This window comes from Leucopleurus acutus, assembly GCF_964270905.1.
Source record: "Leucopleurus acutus genome assembly, chromosome: 17".
In the NCBI taxonomy this organism is placed as follows: domain Eukaryota; kingdom Metazoa; phylum Chordata; class Mammalia; order Artiodactyla; family Delphinidae; genus Leucopleurus; species Leucopleurus acutus.
In genome coordinates this window covers 20,681,427-20,700,376 of record NC_139159.1, presented here as the reverse complement: position 1 = coordinate 20,700,376, position 18,950 = coordinate 20,681,427, and the positions used below count along the sequence as shown (strand labels likewise).

Sequence of the window (18,950 nt, the reverse complement as noted above, 5' to 3'; positions counted from 1 at the left end):
ACCTTGCTTTCGAGAGCCCCTGCTTCCCAGCGACCCCTGACACCGAGGCCTCTCCACGCGCGGCCCCCCCGCGTTCGCCCCTCTCCTGCCAATCAGATACGGATTTCCTCCACTGCCAGCCGACCAATCATCGCGCGCGGGTGTCCTCTTCGGCCCTTCGGCTCTTCGGCTCTTCGGCTCTTCGGCCCTTCGGCCTTCGGCACATGGACATTCGCTGTTCCGCGGCGCGCTAAAGCGTGGTTCTCGTTGGTTTAGTTTCCCCTTTTTTTCAGGCACTTCCGGGTGCTGCGTCACTACGTAAACCCGCGAGTTCCGGAAGCTTGGGGAGCCCAGGTTCTGCTAGGAAAAGCCAAGCTTCCCAAAGAATGTTTCAGGAACAGTTACTTGGAGCGGGGCGTTTCGCAGACTCCTAAGGTCAGTGTCGCCCGAGAGAGCCGGAGTGCGGACCTGAGGTCTTGCTTACAGCTGGGAGGGCGTGGAGTTTCACGACCTTGTAATTGTCGCCTTTTACTTGTTTCCCTGTTGTATTGTCTTCCTGGAAGAGGCAGTCACAATCTGATTTGGGGAAAGGCAGTGGGACAAACGTAAACTCCTAAAAATAGTCTTAGGATCGCACCATTAAAAAGAAAAAAAGAAACACAGCTAGACTTGAGCTCCTTTGCATTCTGCGAAGTGACTTTCTAGACACGCACTTGGAAATCTTTTCCCCGCACTTGGCGGTGGTGAGATTTAACTGTTACGAACGGCTTAAGAATTATTCAGGGTCAAAACTTTAATATCTGATGGTTCATGTAAAATGTTATGTTTGGTACCAAAAAAGTTGAGTATGCTTAAGTTTCCAGCATTTCTGAAAGACTATGAACTCAAAAGCAGTTTTAATTTTCTTGGGGAGAAAAAGTTATTGAGAATTTTCTTAGAAAATTGCTTGCGATGAGCGTGTTATGTTTAATATTGATTTCTGTTAAGAGATAGAATGTAAAAATCATTGTTCTTCTGAGGCCTTTAATTAAAACTCATTGTTTGTTTACTTATTTTTTTAGGTCCCATTTTCCAAAAATACTACATTTAGTGAAAGGGCTGTTCACAGAATCAGACCAAGTTGTTGACCGTTCACAACACGTCTGTATTCTATGATGTCCCTGGAACACTATATACCTGGACAGTTTCAAGCAATTACAGGGAGGCTGAGGTTCCATCCACACCACAGTTTGTCGTCTAAATACCTTTAGTTAAGCCTGAACAGAATAATCTTGGTATGGCTGACGCTTCCTTTTTCTTTTTCACTTTATCTTCTCCCTGATCTTGCCCATATTATCCATTACTTGTATCCAGAAAGATTAGAGTTGAATGGTTTTGGGCCATAAAGAGATTTGGAAGAAAAGAGAGAGTGGAATTAGGAATTATTTACAAGTTAAAAGGAGAACCCCTTATTTTTTTCCTTAGGAAAAAAAAAAAAAGGAAAGAAAATAGAAGTAACAGGACATAGTAGAGAACATGCTAGACTAAATCAAGAGAATTGAGTTCAACTCCTGACCAGGTCTACCTCTTAGCCTTATTCTCCTCATTTTTAGAAATTAGGAGTAGCACCTCAATCTGTGGTTTTAAAACTGTTCCATAGGAGGACTTCTGTAGAAATTTACTGGAGCCATGCAGAGGAGAGATGAAACAAGCAGACCTTCAGCAGTATTTTACAAGAACAGCTATTTTTTCTGTTCTGCTTGAAAAACTGGGATCCCATTAGGAAGATTAAATTCATATTTTAGACTAGATGATCTGTTTCCTTCTAGCATTAAAATTTTGTTTCTTTGGTTAATTTTTCATTTGTATTCAAGGTGCATTCCTTTGATTATTACAGTTTTTTAAACAATAAAGTGTATATGTTGACAGTTAAGTATCAACTTTCTGAAAGAAAAGATGATGAGTGCCCTGCTGTCTTCTTAAAAATGTATTTGTGAAGTGAGGCCGAAGTAATGGGCAATTCTGTTCTCAGGTTTAAAAAAAAGTATTTTGTGTTACTTGTAGATACTTGAGTAAATAACCATAAGTGAAATAGGTAAGGTGCTCAATTGTGTAAGACTAATTATAGTCTTGAAGACTGTAGTCTTTGAGTTGAATTCCCAACTGTCTCCAAATAAAAAGAGTATTTCCCCTCTGCTAGGGCAAGTTACTTACCATTGTTCGTCTTTTTGAGAAATGTATACTATTTGGAACTTTATCCTTCCAGATATATTTTAAAGACATTTTGTTGCGTACCCACTAGCACCCCCAAAAAGAAAAATTATATTTGGAAATTGATGAGGATTGCATTTAAGTTAAGAGTAATTCAGAGATCTAGTGTCCATAAGGGAATTTTGAAATTCTGCATGTCTTGTCTGTATCCAAATGAGAACAATTGGGATTTGTATCATCAGATATATGTAAACTATTGAGACTTAGTTCATATTTGATGAAAGAGAGGAACAAAAGAGCAGTGACAAGTCACTTAGCAAGCCTGTGGCAGAAGTGGGATTTGAACTTACAGTTGTTGATTTCTAGGCCTGTTCACAGTGCCAGAGGTCACTGTGTTCTAATGGGTCCCAGCCATAGCTTTTTCTCTTTTGCTCATGTTTGAAATGTGTTCTGGGAATCAGTGTCCTGTTAAATCTCTCTTTGATGCATGTTCCATTTATTAGTATTGATTTCAATACAATGGACAGTAAATCTATCTGACTACACAAAGGAAATAAAATAGTAGGGTATAGGTTCAAAGCTTAAGATCTCGGGTTATAGAACTTTTTTCATATAACCTCCTAATATGAAATGCTGATTAATTTTTTTTTTTTAAACCTAAAAGGCAAAAATGGTCTCTTCCACTTTGATTACTAGAACCTTTAGGATAGTGTGGTAGCAACATTGTTATACTAAAAATTAGTTGATTATTGTGGATCTAGAAAAGGATAGTCTGGCAGGGAGCGGGGGTGCATATGGATGGGTTTGAAACCTTAGCGATTACGTGGGAATCACATGTTTCTGCTGACAAAGTTTACAGGACTGTAAATTAAGTGTAAAATTTTTGTCGGCAGTATGCATTGACAAACATGCCTAATGGTAATACATCTAGTACTGAGCATCTCGGAACAGGTCAATAATAATGTGTATATTGATAGCAGTAATGTAGGAGATGTTACTTGGTATTATAGGTAAAAATCCATGTTATCCCCTTAATCATAATTACATTAATATTGACAGGCCCTTGACAATACCCACATTATTATTGATAGATTTCTGTCAATAGCATATTTTTAAATAAAATATATTCATTCATAATTTGTACTATACTGAATAAAAGCTCTGGAGTACATCCTGAAAAATGCTGCTTCCCTCTTTAGTGAGATACAGTCATTTGTTTTGGTTTTGGAATGCAATATAGATGACAGAGTTTTATTTGGGGAATGAAAAGCTTAAAAAGAAAGCCTGAGTTATTTAAGGGATAACGTTATATATCGCTGCTCTTAGTAAACGAATTTTCAGTTGTTTTTTTCTCTGTGAAAGAAAAGCAGTGTGACCTGTCTAGTGATAAAATACCAGCAGGAGACCTTTTTAATAGTTTTTAGTGCTAGATCATTTTGTCTTAAACATATTTATGTGACAAGTTAATGACACTAACCCTTGTAGGTGCTATACTTTTTATCTGGTCTTGATTTTTGCCTTAAGCCTCTTTTTCACATATCCTTAACATAGCATCCTTCACTAAACACTAATTTATTTAGTGCCAATTATGCTTCTAATTCATTATTGTATAAGTCTCTTTGCATGGCCATACATGTTTCCCCCTGGGTTAACATTTTAGAATCTTAACTTAGTATAGTTTGGGAAATGGGGAGTGGGGAGGAAGAGGTTGATAGGATTGTGTATTAAAAGAATGAGATTTCACGGCAGAGTAGGAAAAAGCATCACCTGATTTTGGCCTTCTGGAAAAATCAATTTGAATTAAATCTGATGGTGTTTGTTTCAATTCAAAACAATCCCAAATTTTTTGAAAAAAGATTAGCTTGTATTTTTTTTAACTATTCAAGTTTGAGCCTACTTTTGTGAAATTAGATGCTAACCTACAAGAACCAATAATATGGGATTTTTAATACTTAAACTCTTGAAGGTAGCAGTAGACTGACCAATAGTTGAGTGTGGTTAGCGATCAATGTAACAGAGTCAGGAAGGCATTGGTTTACCAGAAGAGTTGGGGATTTTTGATTCAAAAATGTGAGGACACTGTAATCTTTTTTATTTTCATAGTTGTCAGTGAAGCAAGTTAAATTACTATGACTTGTTCAGAAAGTTATTAATAAGCACCTTAGTTAAGGCCCTTGAAAGGTTGCAGAAGTCCTGTAACTGGGGCTTCCCTGGTGGCGCAGTGGTTGAGAGTCCGCCTGCCGATGCAGGGAACACGGGTTCGTGCCCCGGTCCGGGAAGATCCCACATGCGGCGGAGTGGCTGGGCCCATGAGCCATGGCCGCTGAGCCTGCGCTCCGCAACGGGAGAGGCCACAACAGTGAGAGGCCCGTGTACCGCACAAAAAGAAAAAAAAAAAAAGAAGTCCTGTAACTGGTCTTCCAGAATTGCAGTTTTCCTTTTCTTCAATTTCTTGAACTCCACCATCAGATTAATCTTTTAAAATTTATATCCTGTTATGTCTCTTCTCTTCAGTGATTACTCATGGCTACAAAATCAATGCATTTTCCTTAAAACAGGGTCTTTTTGCAGGGTTGCAGGTTGACTCTTCAGCCAGTCTCTCCTGCCAAGCCCTTAAGCTCTGGTCACAGCAGGCGACTTTTTTTCTTTATTTCCTAACAAGTGCAAAGACATTGATGGGAATTAAATAACGAAGGACGCAGCTCCTGTTGGAACCCATCCCTGTGTTTCCCAGATAGACCATGGCCAGTGTCAGTGCTTGCATATTTCTGGAGTTTGCACAACATTATATGCAATTTTTCTCTTTTCTGCCCCGGGGAGTTTTGTGACCCTTTATAGTGTTTTCCTATTTTGAGATCCATTCTTTGCTTCAGAGATCAATGGCTAGTCTTGATTACCATAGCATCCTATTTCTTTAGAAATGCTTGACTAAAAAGAAGTTAACTGAGACTTAACTATTTGGACCAAATCTCTGGTACCTAGGAGAATGCCCAGCATTTTGTCGGCACTCCATAAATATTGGTTAAATTGAGTAGCCATTTGTCAGAGAATTCGAATTCACTGAAACACCAACTTCTTACATTAGACTGAGAATAACTTTATGTGATTTTAAGGTACTTATGGCATTTTTCTGTGCTCATACCCATTATGGGCAAATATTATTGTATGACAGTGGAAGGAAGAAGTTCTATAATCAGATGAATGGAACTTCTAGTTATTTCGATTTCATCAGTTTCTTCTGCTCTTGAGCACTGCCCTTCTCTAAAGCCAGTATTCTAGAATAACTGGCCTGCCAGAAGGCAGCGGGGGGCAGGGGGTGGAGGAACTGAATGGGGTGTGTTGGTGAGGAACCAGGGTTGGATGCCCGTCTTGGACTGCCTATATCAGGCCCTGTTCAGCGAAGCACCGTAGAGTCAGGTGCTATCGGTGTGCATTCTGGAGGTTTCTCTGCTTCCGGATCAACAGGCACAGCCACGTGGATGCGGGTGAAACAGCCCAGAGAGTAGGTCATGCTGGCACCCACCCCCGTTCTCTCGGGATTCCCACCCCAACATCTCCTCTCAGATAAGATGCACGTGAAGGGTGTGATGAGTTCCACTGGACCATGTCTCTCCCCTTCCCGTCCGGCCCCCACACATGCCCACATCAAGGTGCCATCACGTTCACTGTGTAGCTGCCCCAATTATGTTTTAATGGTGTAGTCAGTATTTCCTGGGGAAAAAAACATTCTTTTACCACAGGTCGACTGAGGTATTTGATGAGTAATAATGAAGATTTCAGTCTTTTCAAATGAGATTTGGTAAAATCCACCGAGTCTTTTTCTTCTTATGCTCATCCCTAACCAAAGTAGCAATAGTACAATAACAATACTGCTTTCCCGTTTCCAAACCACTTTCATAACATTATCTGCTTTAATCTCACCAGCATTGTCAGGTAGTGGTTCATTTCCAACTTCTAGAAGAATCTGATGCTAATGTCTTTTTTAAGATTACATAGCAACTAAATGACCAAGCTGGAACTTGAGTCCAAGTCCATCTGATTTTAAATCTGGTCTTTCTACTCTGTCACAGTTGCCAGACAAGAATATAGAGCAATAGGAAGGCTATTCTACTTTAACAAACTATGGTGCATAATGGACAGTGTCTGTTCTATGTTTACAACTAAAAGAAGTCACAAAAATGACTAAAATGTTGGAAACCAAAATCTAAAACAAAAAAAACAGAGAAACAAATTATTTATCTGGAAGAGCAAAGGCCAAAGAGTAGTTAATAATAGTCTTCTGCTCTAGTAAAGAGTCTTCTGTAGGGAGGAGATCGAGCCCAGCTGTTCTTAATCTACCCCGAGGCCAGGCCTGGGGCGAAGAAAAGGAAAGAAAAAAAAATGTTAAACTGTAACAGAAGGGATAAGAAAGAATTTTTTGATAATAAGGATTGTTAAATCCTGGATTGGTTAGAGAGTGTGTTAAGTCTTCTTTTCTGGCAGCCATTAAAAATTCCTGTCTTTACTAAATGTCCGTCAGTATGATTCCTCCAGAAATGAGGGAGTTGAAATAGATGATTCCTCTGAGCAGCCACTCTCTCTGAGCATTCTCCCTACATACAAGTAAGGGACCTGAGAAGAGATAGGTCCCCTCAACCTCCAGTTCATCTGCTCTCAGCAATGTTCAGTCAGTACAGATTCACTACCAAACTACTCATTCCACTGCATATGGGATCAGCAAATCTTTACTAAGCAACTACTGCGTGCCTGTCTTTGTGGTAAATTCTGTAAGATTACTAAGAACTGATTGTGACTCTAATATCTGAAGATACATAAATTGGCACAACTGGTGCTCTAACACAAGCCATCCTTCTCATCTGACCCTCAACTGAGAAGAATAGCAATCCATCCAGTTTAAGTTGGGGGCAGGGAAGGGGTGAGGGGAGGGGACTGGTAGTGTTGGACTTGATATCGATGTCCAGTATGATCCGAGCTTTTTCAGGAGTACTTTTACAAATAAGAGAGTTTCCCCTATCTTGCTGACCACAGAATACGAAACCTGGGGAAGACGCCGAGTTGTTGATACTGTTACAGTAGAAGAGTTGCATATACCGTATTCCCACCTATCCTGAAGGATTTATAGAATTTTGCACGAGGAAAACTGAGTTAGGTATCAAAGTCACTTTGTGGGTGGCAAGCACTTTGAGAAGCAAGTATGAGGCACTTTCCCTTAACTAGTTTATGGTCAAGTTAGGGAGAGAAGATGTATTCACACTACTGAAATCACAGTACAAAGAGTTGAGGGCTCAAGCATGTGACACAGACAATTGTTGTCAGAGTTAAAAATGCTGACAATGGGAGTTGGAGGTAATTATGAAGGTTTCGTGGAAACTGTTGTAACTGGGTTGGAATGTGAAGGGCAGATGGTTGAGGGCGGTAGGAGGAGTTGCTGGGGAAGGTAAGTGTTTTAGGTACATGAGAAAAGGTACAAAGGCAGGACCGAAGGATAGTCTGCAATTAAAGGTTCTTTGGTGAATAACGGGTTATATGGTTACAGAGATGGAGACAGAATTGAGCTAGGTTAGGTCTAAGAAGTTTGTACTTTATCCCAGGGGCTATAATGAGGTAAAAAAGACATGATTTGGTAAATAAGAATAAATAACTTTATAAAGTTTGGTTTGCTTATGAGGTTTTTCAAATAATGTTTTAGTTTTTTTCTTTTCTTAATTACATAAATGTTATGTTAATTAGAGAAGATTTGTAAACTGCAGAAGAAAGTGAGAAAAATAATCACTGATGATTTTTTACATAAATTTTGGGATTCTTTTCTATTGAGATAGTTTTAAGATTTATGGAGTGTCTGAGAACCTTGCAATACCATCTACCTTCCCTAATGCCTGACTTGTCCATCACCTTGCCTGCTTCCCTTGTGCAGACCTTGGTGGGAGTCTTTAAAGTGAGAGCCAGGACAAGACTTTATCTTTGCATCCCAGGCATCTGGCAGGGCTAGGATGTATTGATGTTCATAGAAATTGTGGAATCTGTGAATGGTCTCAGTCTCACAAGGACTACTTAATAGCAGAAAGAGAAAGCCTGAATCCGTGAAGATTTGTAAGAACCTCTGTAGATCTAGGAATGAAAACCAAGCAGAAATGAGTGGGAAGACCAGCATGCAGCATTGAGCTGTATGGGTGATAGATATGACCACAAAATTATGAATTCAGCTTGGAAATGGACTAGCCCAGTAATTTGCAACGTCACCTGGGAACTTGCTAGAAATGCAAATTCTTGGCTCCCACTCCAGGCCTACTGAATCAGAAAATCTGGAACTGAGGGATGCAATCTAACAAGGCCTCCGCATGAGTGCCGAGGTTTGAAGAGCGCTAGACTAGAAGCACAGAGAGAGGCTACAGGAGTGTGATGCGAAGACCCCAGCAGAGAAAGATTGAAAGGCCAAAGGTTTGTGTTAGCAGTGAACGTAACCCATGATATGCCACAGTAGCTGGAGTAGGAAACCATGAGAATAAGATGATGTTGTTACAAAGAAAGTCGAATGTGCTGTAAATGGACAAGATCTACCTATCTTTAGACCACTGCCTTCCTGATCGTAGCATTTAAATAGATCGGTCCCAGGAGAGGGGGCTCACACTCAAAATCTCCACCCAGATTTTCTCTGTCATATCCCCATAACTGCCTACTGAGCTTTTCCACTTAGCTGTCTCACAGGAGCCTCAGATCTCTAAAACTACACAGATTTATTATCTTTCCCTTCAAATCTATATCTCTGCATGTGTTTCCTATTTCAGAGAATTGGACTACCATCCACTTCATTACTCAAGTCAGTTTATTCCTGGCTTACTTCTCACTAAGTCGTGTCCATTCTTCCACCTCCAAGCTTTCAAAGGTACCTGCTTTTCTCCATCCCCATTGATACCTTTCTAATTTAGACCATCATTAGTTTCTCACTAAATCATGTTAACAGTCATCTTAATTGGTCTCTCTGCCTCCAGTCTTTCAGCCTCTGATCCATTCTCCATGTGGCCAGAACAAGCTGTCTAAAATGCAATGATTAGTTCTTTGCTTACAGCCATTCAGTGGCTCCCCCATTACCTTCTTGATAAAATGCAGCCTTCTCAACCCGGCTTTTAGAGCCTTTAGCGTCCGTCTTTTGCTTTCCTTTCCAGCCTGATCTTTTGTCCTGACCCCTCCTGTCCTCGGCACCTAGCGTTCCCTCTGTTGGAGTGGTTTTCTTACCTTCTCGTATCTGCCTGACACTGCTGATCCTTCAGGTAGCTGCAGAGATCTTGCCTCCCCCCAAAGCCTTCTTGGACCTTCTGAGGTCTAGGTGCAAGCAAAATGTTCTGAAGTTCCCCTTGCACATCACCTATCACACCTTATTGTAATTGCCTGAGTGTTATTTTGTGCAGCACACTCTTCCTTTCCCCCTCCTCCCACTCACTAGATTATAATCTCTGCAAGGGTTGAGACTGTGTCTGTTCTCCCATTTTATCACTGGCTCTGACACATTCATTGGGAAACAGCAGATGCACAAGAAACATGTTGAAAGAAGTAGTAATCAACAGTCTGGATATGGTAACTTGAAATAGTTTTAAAGGTTTTTGGATGGGAATTTGTATTTTCTACCCTTCACCCACCCTAGACTTTTGTGTTCACTACTCCACTCATCTAGTATTTGCAGGAGGCGGTCTGGTATCAGGCACTGCGCTAGTTGCTAAGATTCAGCTGTGACAAGACTGAATCTTCGCAACAGGGCTTATCCTCTAGCGGAGGAAATAGACAGTTAAAAAGTAGTTTACGGGGCTTCCCTGGTAGTGCAGTGGTTGAGAATCCGCCTGCCGATGCAGGGGACATGGGTTCATGCCCCGGTCTGGGAAGATCCCACATGCCACGGAGCAGCTGGGCCTGTGAGCCAATGGCCGCTGAGCCTGCGCGTCCGGAGCCTGTGCTCCACAACGGGAGAGGCCACAACAGTGAGAGGCCCACGTACAGAAAAAAAAAAAAAAAAGGTAGTTTACGAACAGTAAATACATAAAGGCCAAGAAAGAGGAGGGACAGGGTGCTAAAGGAACAGCTAGAGAGGCAGGTAACTCATATTTGGAGGGTCAGAAAGAAGTGGTCCCTAAGCTAGTACTTAAAAACTTAGTCTCATGTGAGTTTTTCAGTTAACGAATGGGAACAGACTGTTCCAGGTGATGGGAACAGACAGCAAATGTCCACTAGCGAACAAGAGAGGGGGCCACTTTGTGACTAGAGGTTGAAGCATTAGGAAGGAAAGCAGCCTGGGGGTAGGTTTAGGGAGGCTTGTGTTTTAGAAGGATTGCCGTGTAGGAAATGCACTGAAGGACGCAAAAGGTAAGATAGACCAATTAGATGTCATCCAGCGGGGAGCTGAGAGCAGCCAGAATGAGGAAAAGGCTGGGAGGGGATAGAGTCGGGAATGGAATAGAAAAACAGAGAAGAAAGGGCACTCTGTCCTAATCCCCTTCTTTCTTTCCTGTAGCTCCTGGCTAGTGTGAGGCAAGGATTGCACAGAACTTGCAGCCAAAATCCGCACTGTTGTAGCTTATAGGCTGGCAAGTCAAGTCTTGAGGGAGCTGCAGGAAGGGGGAAAAAGTTGAGATCACCCACCCTATTTATCAGTGAGAAGCATTCCTGTCATGGATCTGATTTGAGAAGAAAACAGCACTAAACCACCTATTATTTAGTAGTTATTTTTGTTTGTTTTTGTATAATTTTGTAAAAAATTATAATAGAATTTGAAAGAACTTTAGAGGTCATTTTGTCTCCGGTCCTTAGTTTTGTAAGTGAAGAAACCAAAGCAGAGGCATGGTGAAATGACTTGACCAAGGTCACAATTGCTGCACAGTTGGTGACAGTGAACTTCACGGGGATCCCTGCCTCCATCTGTAGCTCAGTGTTCCCTTAGAGCCTCGGGCCTTGCAAAGGCCTTTTGACGGCCCAGAGATCATGATCCAGCTCTGTGTGTTGAGGGCCTGTTTTAGAAACTAAATTTAAAGAGATTTCTTGTCATATATTGGATTTTCCAGTTCATTAATAAAATGTAAAATACCTAAAGTAAAATGTAGAATCTCTAAACTCCTTAACAACAGTAGCGGCTGGGTGGTTTAATCTCATTGATTTGCACAAAATAGGCATTTAATAAATGCATTTTGAATGAGTCAGTCATACCCAGCTAACCATTAATCAGCTTGTTTCTATTTCATTTTAAAAGATTTTTATCCCTATAGCACCTATTTGTTTCCTTAGTGTTTTTATGAAATGATCTCAGTGTCTATTTTTACATCATAGTTTCTTTTTCTTAGAAAACTGTATGTGCACCTTAATAATGACATTGCTGCATTCATGTTGCTTTGTGCTACTATTTATTTTCTATGAGTGTGTGCTAGAATAATAAATACTTACTGGTTAATTTTGTTTTCTCCTAACTTCCTTTACAAATGTAAAATGTTCTTGAGACACATTAAATGACTTGTTGAAAATATTCCTTCGTAGTCAGTAGAAGTGCTGGAAATTAAACTGAGGTCTTGACTTACCATCCATTGCAACGTTCCACATAGTTCATCGTATTTATTAAGTTCGTGTATTTAATAGGTCATGTTATTATTCAGCCTCATCGCTGTTAGCCTCAGGATTTTATCATCTCCCTTTAAAATATCTGACCCAGGAGGACTACCTAGGGGAAAGTTTGTGGAAAAAAGATGCAACGTGCTAAAACTTGTTATTTCTTTGATTAGGAGGGCCAGAAAAAAAGAATGGAAAGAAAAGATAGGAGAAGAAAGGAAAGAAGAGAGGGAGGAGAGAGAGAGAAGAAAGAGGAAGAAGTTCCAAGTAAGAAGTGACTGTTTACTGTGCTGCTTTGATGCTACTGAAAGCCCATCTCCTCTGTGTCCTGTGTCATTTGTGTGTCACAGTTTTCCAAGTGTAAGTCGAGAAGATAGTACAAGATTGCAACTGTTTGGTGATGGTTTCTAATTGTACTTTTTCCTAGAGACCTTTAGAGAAGGCATGGCTTCCAGAGATGAGAATATGAAGCGGACAGACAGAGTGCTAAGAATAAACCAGTTGGATGCACTTGAACTAAACAAGGCCCTGGAGCAACTCGTTTGGTCCCAGTTTACTCAGTGCTTTCATGGATTTAAGCCAGGGCTGTTAGCCCGCTTTGAACCAGAGGTGAAAGCATTCTTGTGGCTTTTCTTATGGAGATTCACCATCTACTCTAAAAATGCCACCGTGGGACAGTCAGTTTTGAATATTCAGTACAAGAACGATTTTTCCCCAAACCTGAGATACCAGCCACTGAGCAAAAATCAAAAGCTGTGGTACGCCGTCTGTACAATCGGTGGGAAGTGGTTAGAAGAACGATGCTACGATTTGTTTCGAAACCGTCACGTAGCATCCTTCAGGAAAGCCAAGCAGTGCATGAATCTCGTGGTTGGACTTTTGAAGCTGGGCAGGTTGATTAATTTCTTGATTTTCCTTCAAAGGGGCAAGTTCGCAACTTTGACCGAGCGTCTGCTGGGCATCCGTTCTGTGTTTTGCAGGCCCCAAAATGTCCGAGAAGTAGGCTTTGAGTATATGAATAGAGAACTCCTCTGGCACAGCTTTGCCGAGTTTCTGATTTTCCTCTTACCACTTGTCAGTATCCAGAAGTTGAAAGCCAAGCTCTCTTCATGGTGTATCCCTCTGACCAGAGCTCCAAGCGGTGACAGCACGCTGGCCACCAGCGGCAGACAGTGTTCTCTGTGTGGGGAGTGGCCCACCATGCCTCACACCATAGGCTGCGAGCATGTTTTCTGTTACTACTGTGTGAAGAGTAGTTTCTTATTTGATGCGTCCTTTGCTTGTCCTAAGTGCGGCACAGAGGTCCACAGCCTGCAACCACTGAAATCAGGAATCGAGATGACAGAAGTGAATGCCCTTTAGAAGCTAAAATTGTTTCCTCTGAGGAGAACTGTATTTTGTCTAAATCCTTAGCATGAATCATCTTAAGCATACTATTTAGGTATGTCTTATGAGGACATGTGCTTTTCAGCCACTGTCCTCTGTTCCTTTCCAGGCACGACTAAATTCTGCTCACACTGGAAACCACATGATTGTAAACATATGATATAAATGGTAACATTTTTTTTAATCATTGCATTTAATTTTTAATGTCAAGAATAATGGATAGGGCTTCCCTGGTGGCACAGTGGTTGGGAGTCTGCCTGCCGATGCAGGGGACGCGGGTTCGTGCCCTGGTCCGGGAGGATCCCACGTGCCGTGGAGCGGCTGGGCCCGTGAGCTGTGGCCGCTGAGCCTGCATGTCCGGAGCCTGTGCTCCACAACGGAAGAGGCCACAACAGTGAGAGGCCCGCATACCGCAAAAAAAAAAAAAAAAGAATAATGGATAGTTTTTATCAAATGACCACTAAGAATGCTCCTTCATTCTACTACTTCCTGGAAACAGGTTAGACTCTAAAAATAAAAGATTGTGGTGACTCTGAGATGAGTGGGCATTTATTTTCAGAAATGACACCATAACATCATAAAATGACAATAGTAAGACCTGTTGTTTTAAACTTTCAGATCTGATGTGTCAATTGTAATTTTAAGTTTTTCTCTGAAGCCAGCTTTTAAAGGATTCAGTCAGCTTCATTCTCAGGCCAAACGACGGCCACCAGAAGCTCAAGACTTTCGTTTTACCAGCTTTCTGATCCCACTGGCCTGAGAGCTTCTTGCCTAATAGTTCTGGCGAAGTCCAGGAGCTCACAGTTATTGGGCAGCCTGAGATTATGTGCACATTCCTAAACCAGGATGGAGAAATACTGTTCCCGATCATTCAAATGTGGGTGACATACCCTCACGACCACCCCATGCACCTAAAGCAGGACAGGAAGCAGTTCACCACAGGTGTTCTTAGGAGAATGGTGGCCACCAGAAAGGGGAAAGCAGTAGATCCCAACTAGAATCTCCCTTTGCCTTCTATATCCCGGAGTCTTTATTTTACCAGTGATCTACTTTGATAAGGACATTATAAGTAAATGGTTGTCTGAGACTGCAGATTTGAAAGGATGAAATAAAGTTAACAAGATTTTGTTCTACCAACAATTTTGTTATGGTGTTATTTTGATAGCGAATTCTGAGTAGGTGCCCACATTGTCATAATTTTAACATGAAAACACAATACACCTACGCTAACTAACGGTTGTCAATATTATAGGGTTTTCTTCTTCTCTACAGACCCTAATGGCACTTAGTACAATTTTTTTTTTCTTTTTTCATTTAACATCTGCCACCGCCACTAAGTGATAACCCCCCATGAGGTCAGAGACTATGACTGTTCTGCTCATCATTGGATAGCCAGAGGCTGCCTCTGGGTTCCAGTGTACCAAGAGACATCTTGTTAGCCAGTGATGAAACCTAACATCACAGGTTGGGTTCTGCAGAAACAGATGTCGAAAAGGGTTAGAAGTATCAATACAAGATAGTGATTAGGGATCCACGCCTGTGAAAGGAAATGGTGAAGAAGCAGGAATAGCAGAGGAAACAACTGTAAGCCAGGCCTGCCAGCCTCGGCCAACCCTGAGGAGATCTCTGGAGCATTTTGTCTTTCAGGATGTCCTAGGCGGGGCCAGAGTAGTCAGGCCTTTGACCTCCACCTCTCAGACACTGGATGTGGCCGCTCAGGGGAGGGCACGACCTCAGGCCTGGCAGCTCTGCACCCAGGGTGGACCCTGAAGGAACTGAGAGCTGAGGCAGCCTTCGGACCTGACTCACCACAGTGAGGCCACAGGGCCATCCTTAAAGGAGGAGCCGGTGGCTATCCCAGTGGGTATCACAACCGCTCCCATCTCTTTGTCTTTTTTCTTTATAGTTTCCCTTCTTTTGTTTTCCCTGCTTTTAAGGATATTTGGCACAGAGCACATTAAGGGCAGCTGGCATTCACCTTCTCATCAGTGGGTGTACACTTAGTGCTGCCTCAGGGAGCTTCACCTCCCCTCAGAGACGCAGGCCTGCTGGCCAAGCTGCTGTGACAGCCTCAGACTCTATCTAGTCCCTGCTGCCCTGTGGCTGCCAGGAGACTTACCTGAACCCTGGTGCTTCTGTTCCCACCCCCCAGCGGCCTCAGGGCCCAAAGTTCACGACAACTGGGTCGCATTTAGCTACATTAACGTTCATCCCTGAGTGTCCCCCTTTGAGAAAATAAGAACTTCCACACTAACATTTTTCTTTTCTCTCCCGTGCAACTTGTTCTCAAGTCAGGTTTGCTACTTGTGTATTTAGTGTATCCAAGTGGCTTCAGTGATCGTATCTAAAATACATCCCTCCAAGCGAACACAAGGCATGACCCACTCCCCTGTTCCCAGCTCCCCCACCTTCAGTACTTAGCGGCTGTGGGGTATGGACAGGTTTATTTAACTTCTCTGAGTTTCAATTTGCTCAACCTATGAAATGGGCATTCAGTAATGTCAACCTCTTAGGACTGTAATGGGAATTAAATAACATATCATTCTTTCAAAAATTATCTCTTGAGCCCCTACAGGCATTCTTCTTCTGTACTCAGAGATGTGTTCATGAATAAAACAAAACCCCTGGCTTTCATGGAGTTTACATTCTTGGAGGGGTGATAGACAATAAACACATGTTGTAAGATCATTTCAGATGTGAGAAGTACTCTGAAGGAAATAAAACAGGCTAAGGGAATGGAGAGTGACAAGGGATGCTGTATTGAATTACATGCTCCTGGAAATCCTCTCTGAGGAGCTGAAATTTGAAGAGATCTGAATGAAAAGAGGGAGAGAGCCAAGCAGAGAAGGGGTGCCAGGATAAGAAAATGGCAAGTGCCCAAGGTCTCAGGTGAGCGACCATCACCTGTTCAAAGAACAGCAAGAAATCAGAGCGAGCAAGAGAGGTGGGAAATGAGGCAGTGAGATAAGGGGATCCGGGGCCGGCCCTTGCAGGCCAGGGTGAAAAGATACCCGAATTTATTCTAAGGATGAGGAAACCACCGGAAGGTTTTAAACAGAGAAATGACATCAAACTTACATTCTTTTAAAGATCACAATGATAATGTGTGAAGAGTTACGAGAGCAAGAAAACCAGTTCAAAGGCTACAGCAAATAATCAGTAGATACAAGCCACGATTCTTATGATTTCTTTTAGGTTTGTGGTACATTGCTGGCATCACTATCTGAAATGGCCAAGGCCAGCAAAGCCTTGAGAAATTCAAACCGATTTTCATAGATTTCATGCACCAAAGCTCTACCCATGGCGTAGTTCTTTGAGTTCCCATTAGGGGCTGCTTTGTTTTGAATAGATTTCTAATGAACTTTCACCAACAGATGAAAAATAACAGACGAGAGATAGAGAACACTGGTAAAAAGCAAGCATGTTTATAGTAACAAGAAATAATAGAAAACCTAGTATCAATGGGAAAAAAGAATTTAAAAACCCTAATCTGGTAACATTTAAAGTAGGGACACACGGACTCTGAAGAATAACTCAATAGTAATTGTGGCTTAAAAAAATGACCTCGGATCATCAATAAAAGTACTTTACAATCTGTATCATTTGGTTAAGGAGGCAGTGACATTAACATTGCTGTATTTGAGGAAGCCTTCAAAATGTGTTGGCACTCAAAGGCAAAACCTTGATTCCTTTGGAAGCTGTTTTTCCTAACAGCGCTCAGTAAGTGAAGTGTTACTCTATTAAGAAAAGATGTTTTCAGCAACAGAACAATTCCAAACAGACTTTTTAGCCAAACCAATAGGCCATATTGTCTATAGGACTGATGTTCCAGGGTTCCCTGCAGCCAAAATTAGTGTGTAGTGTACATTTGTACTCATCACCACAAGTAATTTGGCAAGTATTTCTAGTATATGTTTTTTTTTTTTTTTTCCTTCAAAGAGTATGTACATTATGTAACAAGACAGAATAGGCCTTTATGTTTCCAGGTCGTAATTTTCTCTCGATATTTAACTGGTCTTATTTTCTCTCGATGTTTTCAAGAAAAAGTGTATGGTTTTTAAAATGTCATTAAAAAAAAAAGTAAATACAATTTTATACAAGGGCCTTCATGGAATCCTGCCTTGAGTTGTTATTCTGGCAATTAAAACAAGTCAAATGAGGTTAAACCAAGTCACTTCTGAGGCCAGGGAGTACAGTATTAAATGGGTAGTTCTCTTTCCTTCTCATTAGCAGTAAAGTAACTTCTTCTCATTAACAGGTTTGGTTCATGCTGAAATCCCGGAACCAATAAAACATAAATCTATGGAAGTAAAGCTGATTTTAAAATCAGATGGATGTGGACATGTGGACATGTTTATATCCATTGACCTTAAGAATCTATTTCAAGGAAACGATAAGATTTTAGATATAGATTTACTGAAATGATGTTCAGTATAGCACTATTCATAATAAAGATGTGAAACAACACAAATGTTCAACAAAAGGGAAATAAATAAAATGGTAGCGCTATTTAATTAACACAGTGTTTTAAATACCATGGAAAAAAATTTTATGCAAAAATATACATACGTTTAATTACATGAGAACGTGCTTACAATATAATATTAAAATGAAGAAAGAAGTAGGTTATTAAGTACAATATGATCTCAACTATGAGATAAACAGGCACATATACTTACAATAAGTAATTCAATTTTGATTTTTTTCTTTATACTTTTTCGGTATTCCCCAGTTTTCTACAGTGAGCATGCAATACTTAATTACACCAAAACAAGTTACTTATTTCTTTAAAATCTCCTGGCCAGTTTTGTTTCAGTTCAATTCAAAGGTAAACATCTGTACAGCTAGTAAACTAGTCCTTTAACTACGTGAATTTAGGAGATACAAGATCCTAAAAACCTTAGAGTAGCTATTTTTGCATTACAATAAATAGTCTGCCCTTTTTATGGCCAACCACCCACAACTCTTAAAAAAGAGTCTGAATTATTTAATGCATTTATAAATTACATATCAAATCTCTAACTCCATATAGCATATACATTTTTTTCAAGCACTTAGAAATATGTAGGCAACAAAAAGGTAGAGTTCCCACTCCCTTTTCCAAAAGTATTTGTATGGTACTTACAAATGCATGTACAGTATTTGTAAATGAATGTAGTTTAGTTGCTTTAAAATATCTAGAACTAGCACACCAGATCAAAACAATTGACATAAATACTTTATATTATCAATTCACCTAAGCCTGTAAGATGACCATATGTCCTCAACTAAGAGTCAAGACGCAGGTTCTGACCCAGGAGTTTGTATTCTTTCCAGATGTGGACACAGAAATGCTGACATTTCTGAGGTATTTTTATGGTTTGGTTGCCAATAAGACATAATGCAAGCTTGAACTTCAGCTGAGACTTCATCTAGTCACAGTTCTGAATTAGTGGAGCCAGAGACTTTACCGTCCTGTGAGGTGTCAGGGACGGCTCCCTGGTAAACATTTTCCCTAAGCACTCAGGAAATGCCATCCTCTCCTGGCAGCCTCTGTTCTCTCAAATTGCCAACAATTTTTAAGAGTGCCTTTTTAATCAGCAAAAATTATAAAACACCACGATTGTTTTCCACTCATGAAAAGTATGGTCATTTGCTTTAAAAATGCTTAGCTCCAGACCAAGTACAAAGGGCAAATAAATTCTTTGAGAGTAAGGACCCCCATCCAGTATTGTGTGCAGTATTTCTTAGTGCCCCTTCTCAAAGCTACCAGAATATTCCTCAGTTTCAATTGGATGACTCTCTTTCTTAAATGGCAAAATAGACTGTGAGCT

General features: G+C 40.9%; 1 protein-coding gene across 2 annotated transcripts; it reads left to right on the top strand.

Moving 5' to 3' along the window:
• The first annotated feature begins 304 nt into the window (after positions 1 to 304).
• On the top strand, positions 305 to 13,551 carry PEX2 (peroxisomal biogenesis factor 2). 2 transcript variants are annotated; one of them, XM_082858369.1, is made up of 3 exons: positions 310 to 414; positions 11,925 to 12,018; positions 12,179 to 13,551. In XM_082858369.1, the coding sequence occupies exons 2-3, from the start codon at positions 11,943 to 11,945 to the stop codon at positions 13,111 to 13,113; spliced, it is 1,011 nt and encodes a 336-aa protein (XP_082714495.1). In that variant the 5' UTR covers positions 310 to 414; positions 11,925 to 11,942; the 3' UTR covers positions 13,114 to 13,551. The 2 variants fall into 2 exon arrangements, with proteins under 2 accessions (XP_082714496.1, XP_082714495.1); XM_082858370.1 differs by lacking the exon at positions 11,925 to 12,018 and having other exon boundaries at positions 305 to 414.
• Positions 13,552 to 18,950: the final 5,399 nt, after the last annotated feature.

Coding starts and splice junctions, on each gene's coding strand:
- PEX2 (XM_082858369.1), top strand. CDS start 11,943: ATGGAAAGAAAAGATAGGAGAAGAAAGGAAAGAAGAGAGGGAGGAGAG. Junction 12,019..12,178: donor GAAAGAGGAAGAAGTTCCAA/GTAAGAAGTGAC, acceptor ACTTTTTCCTAG/AGACCTTTAGAGAAGGCATG.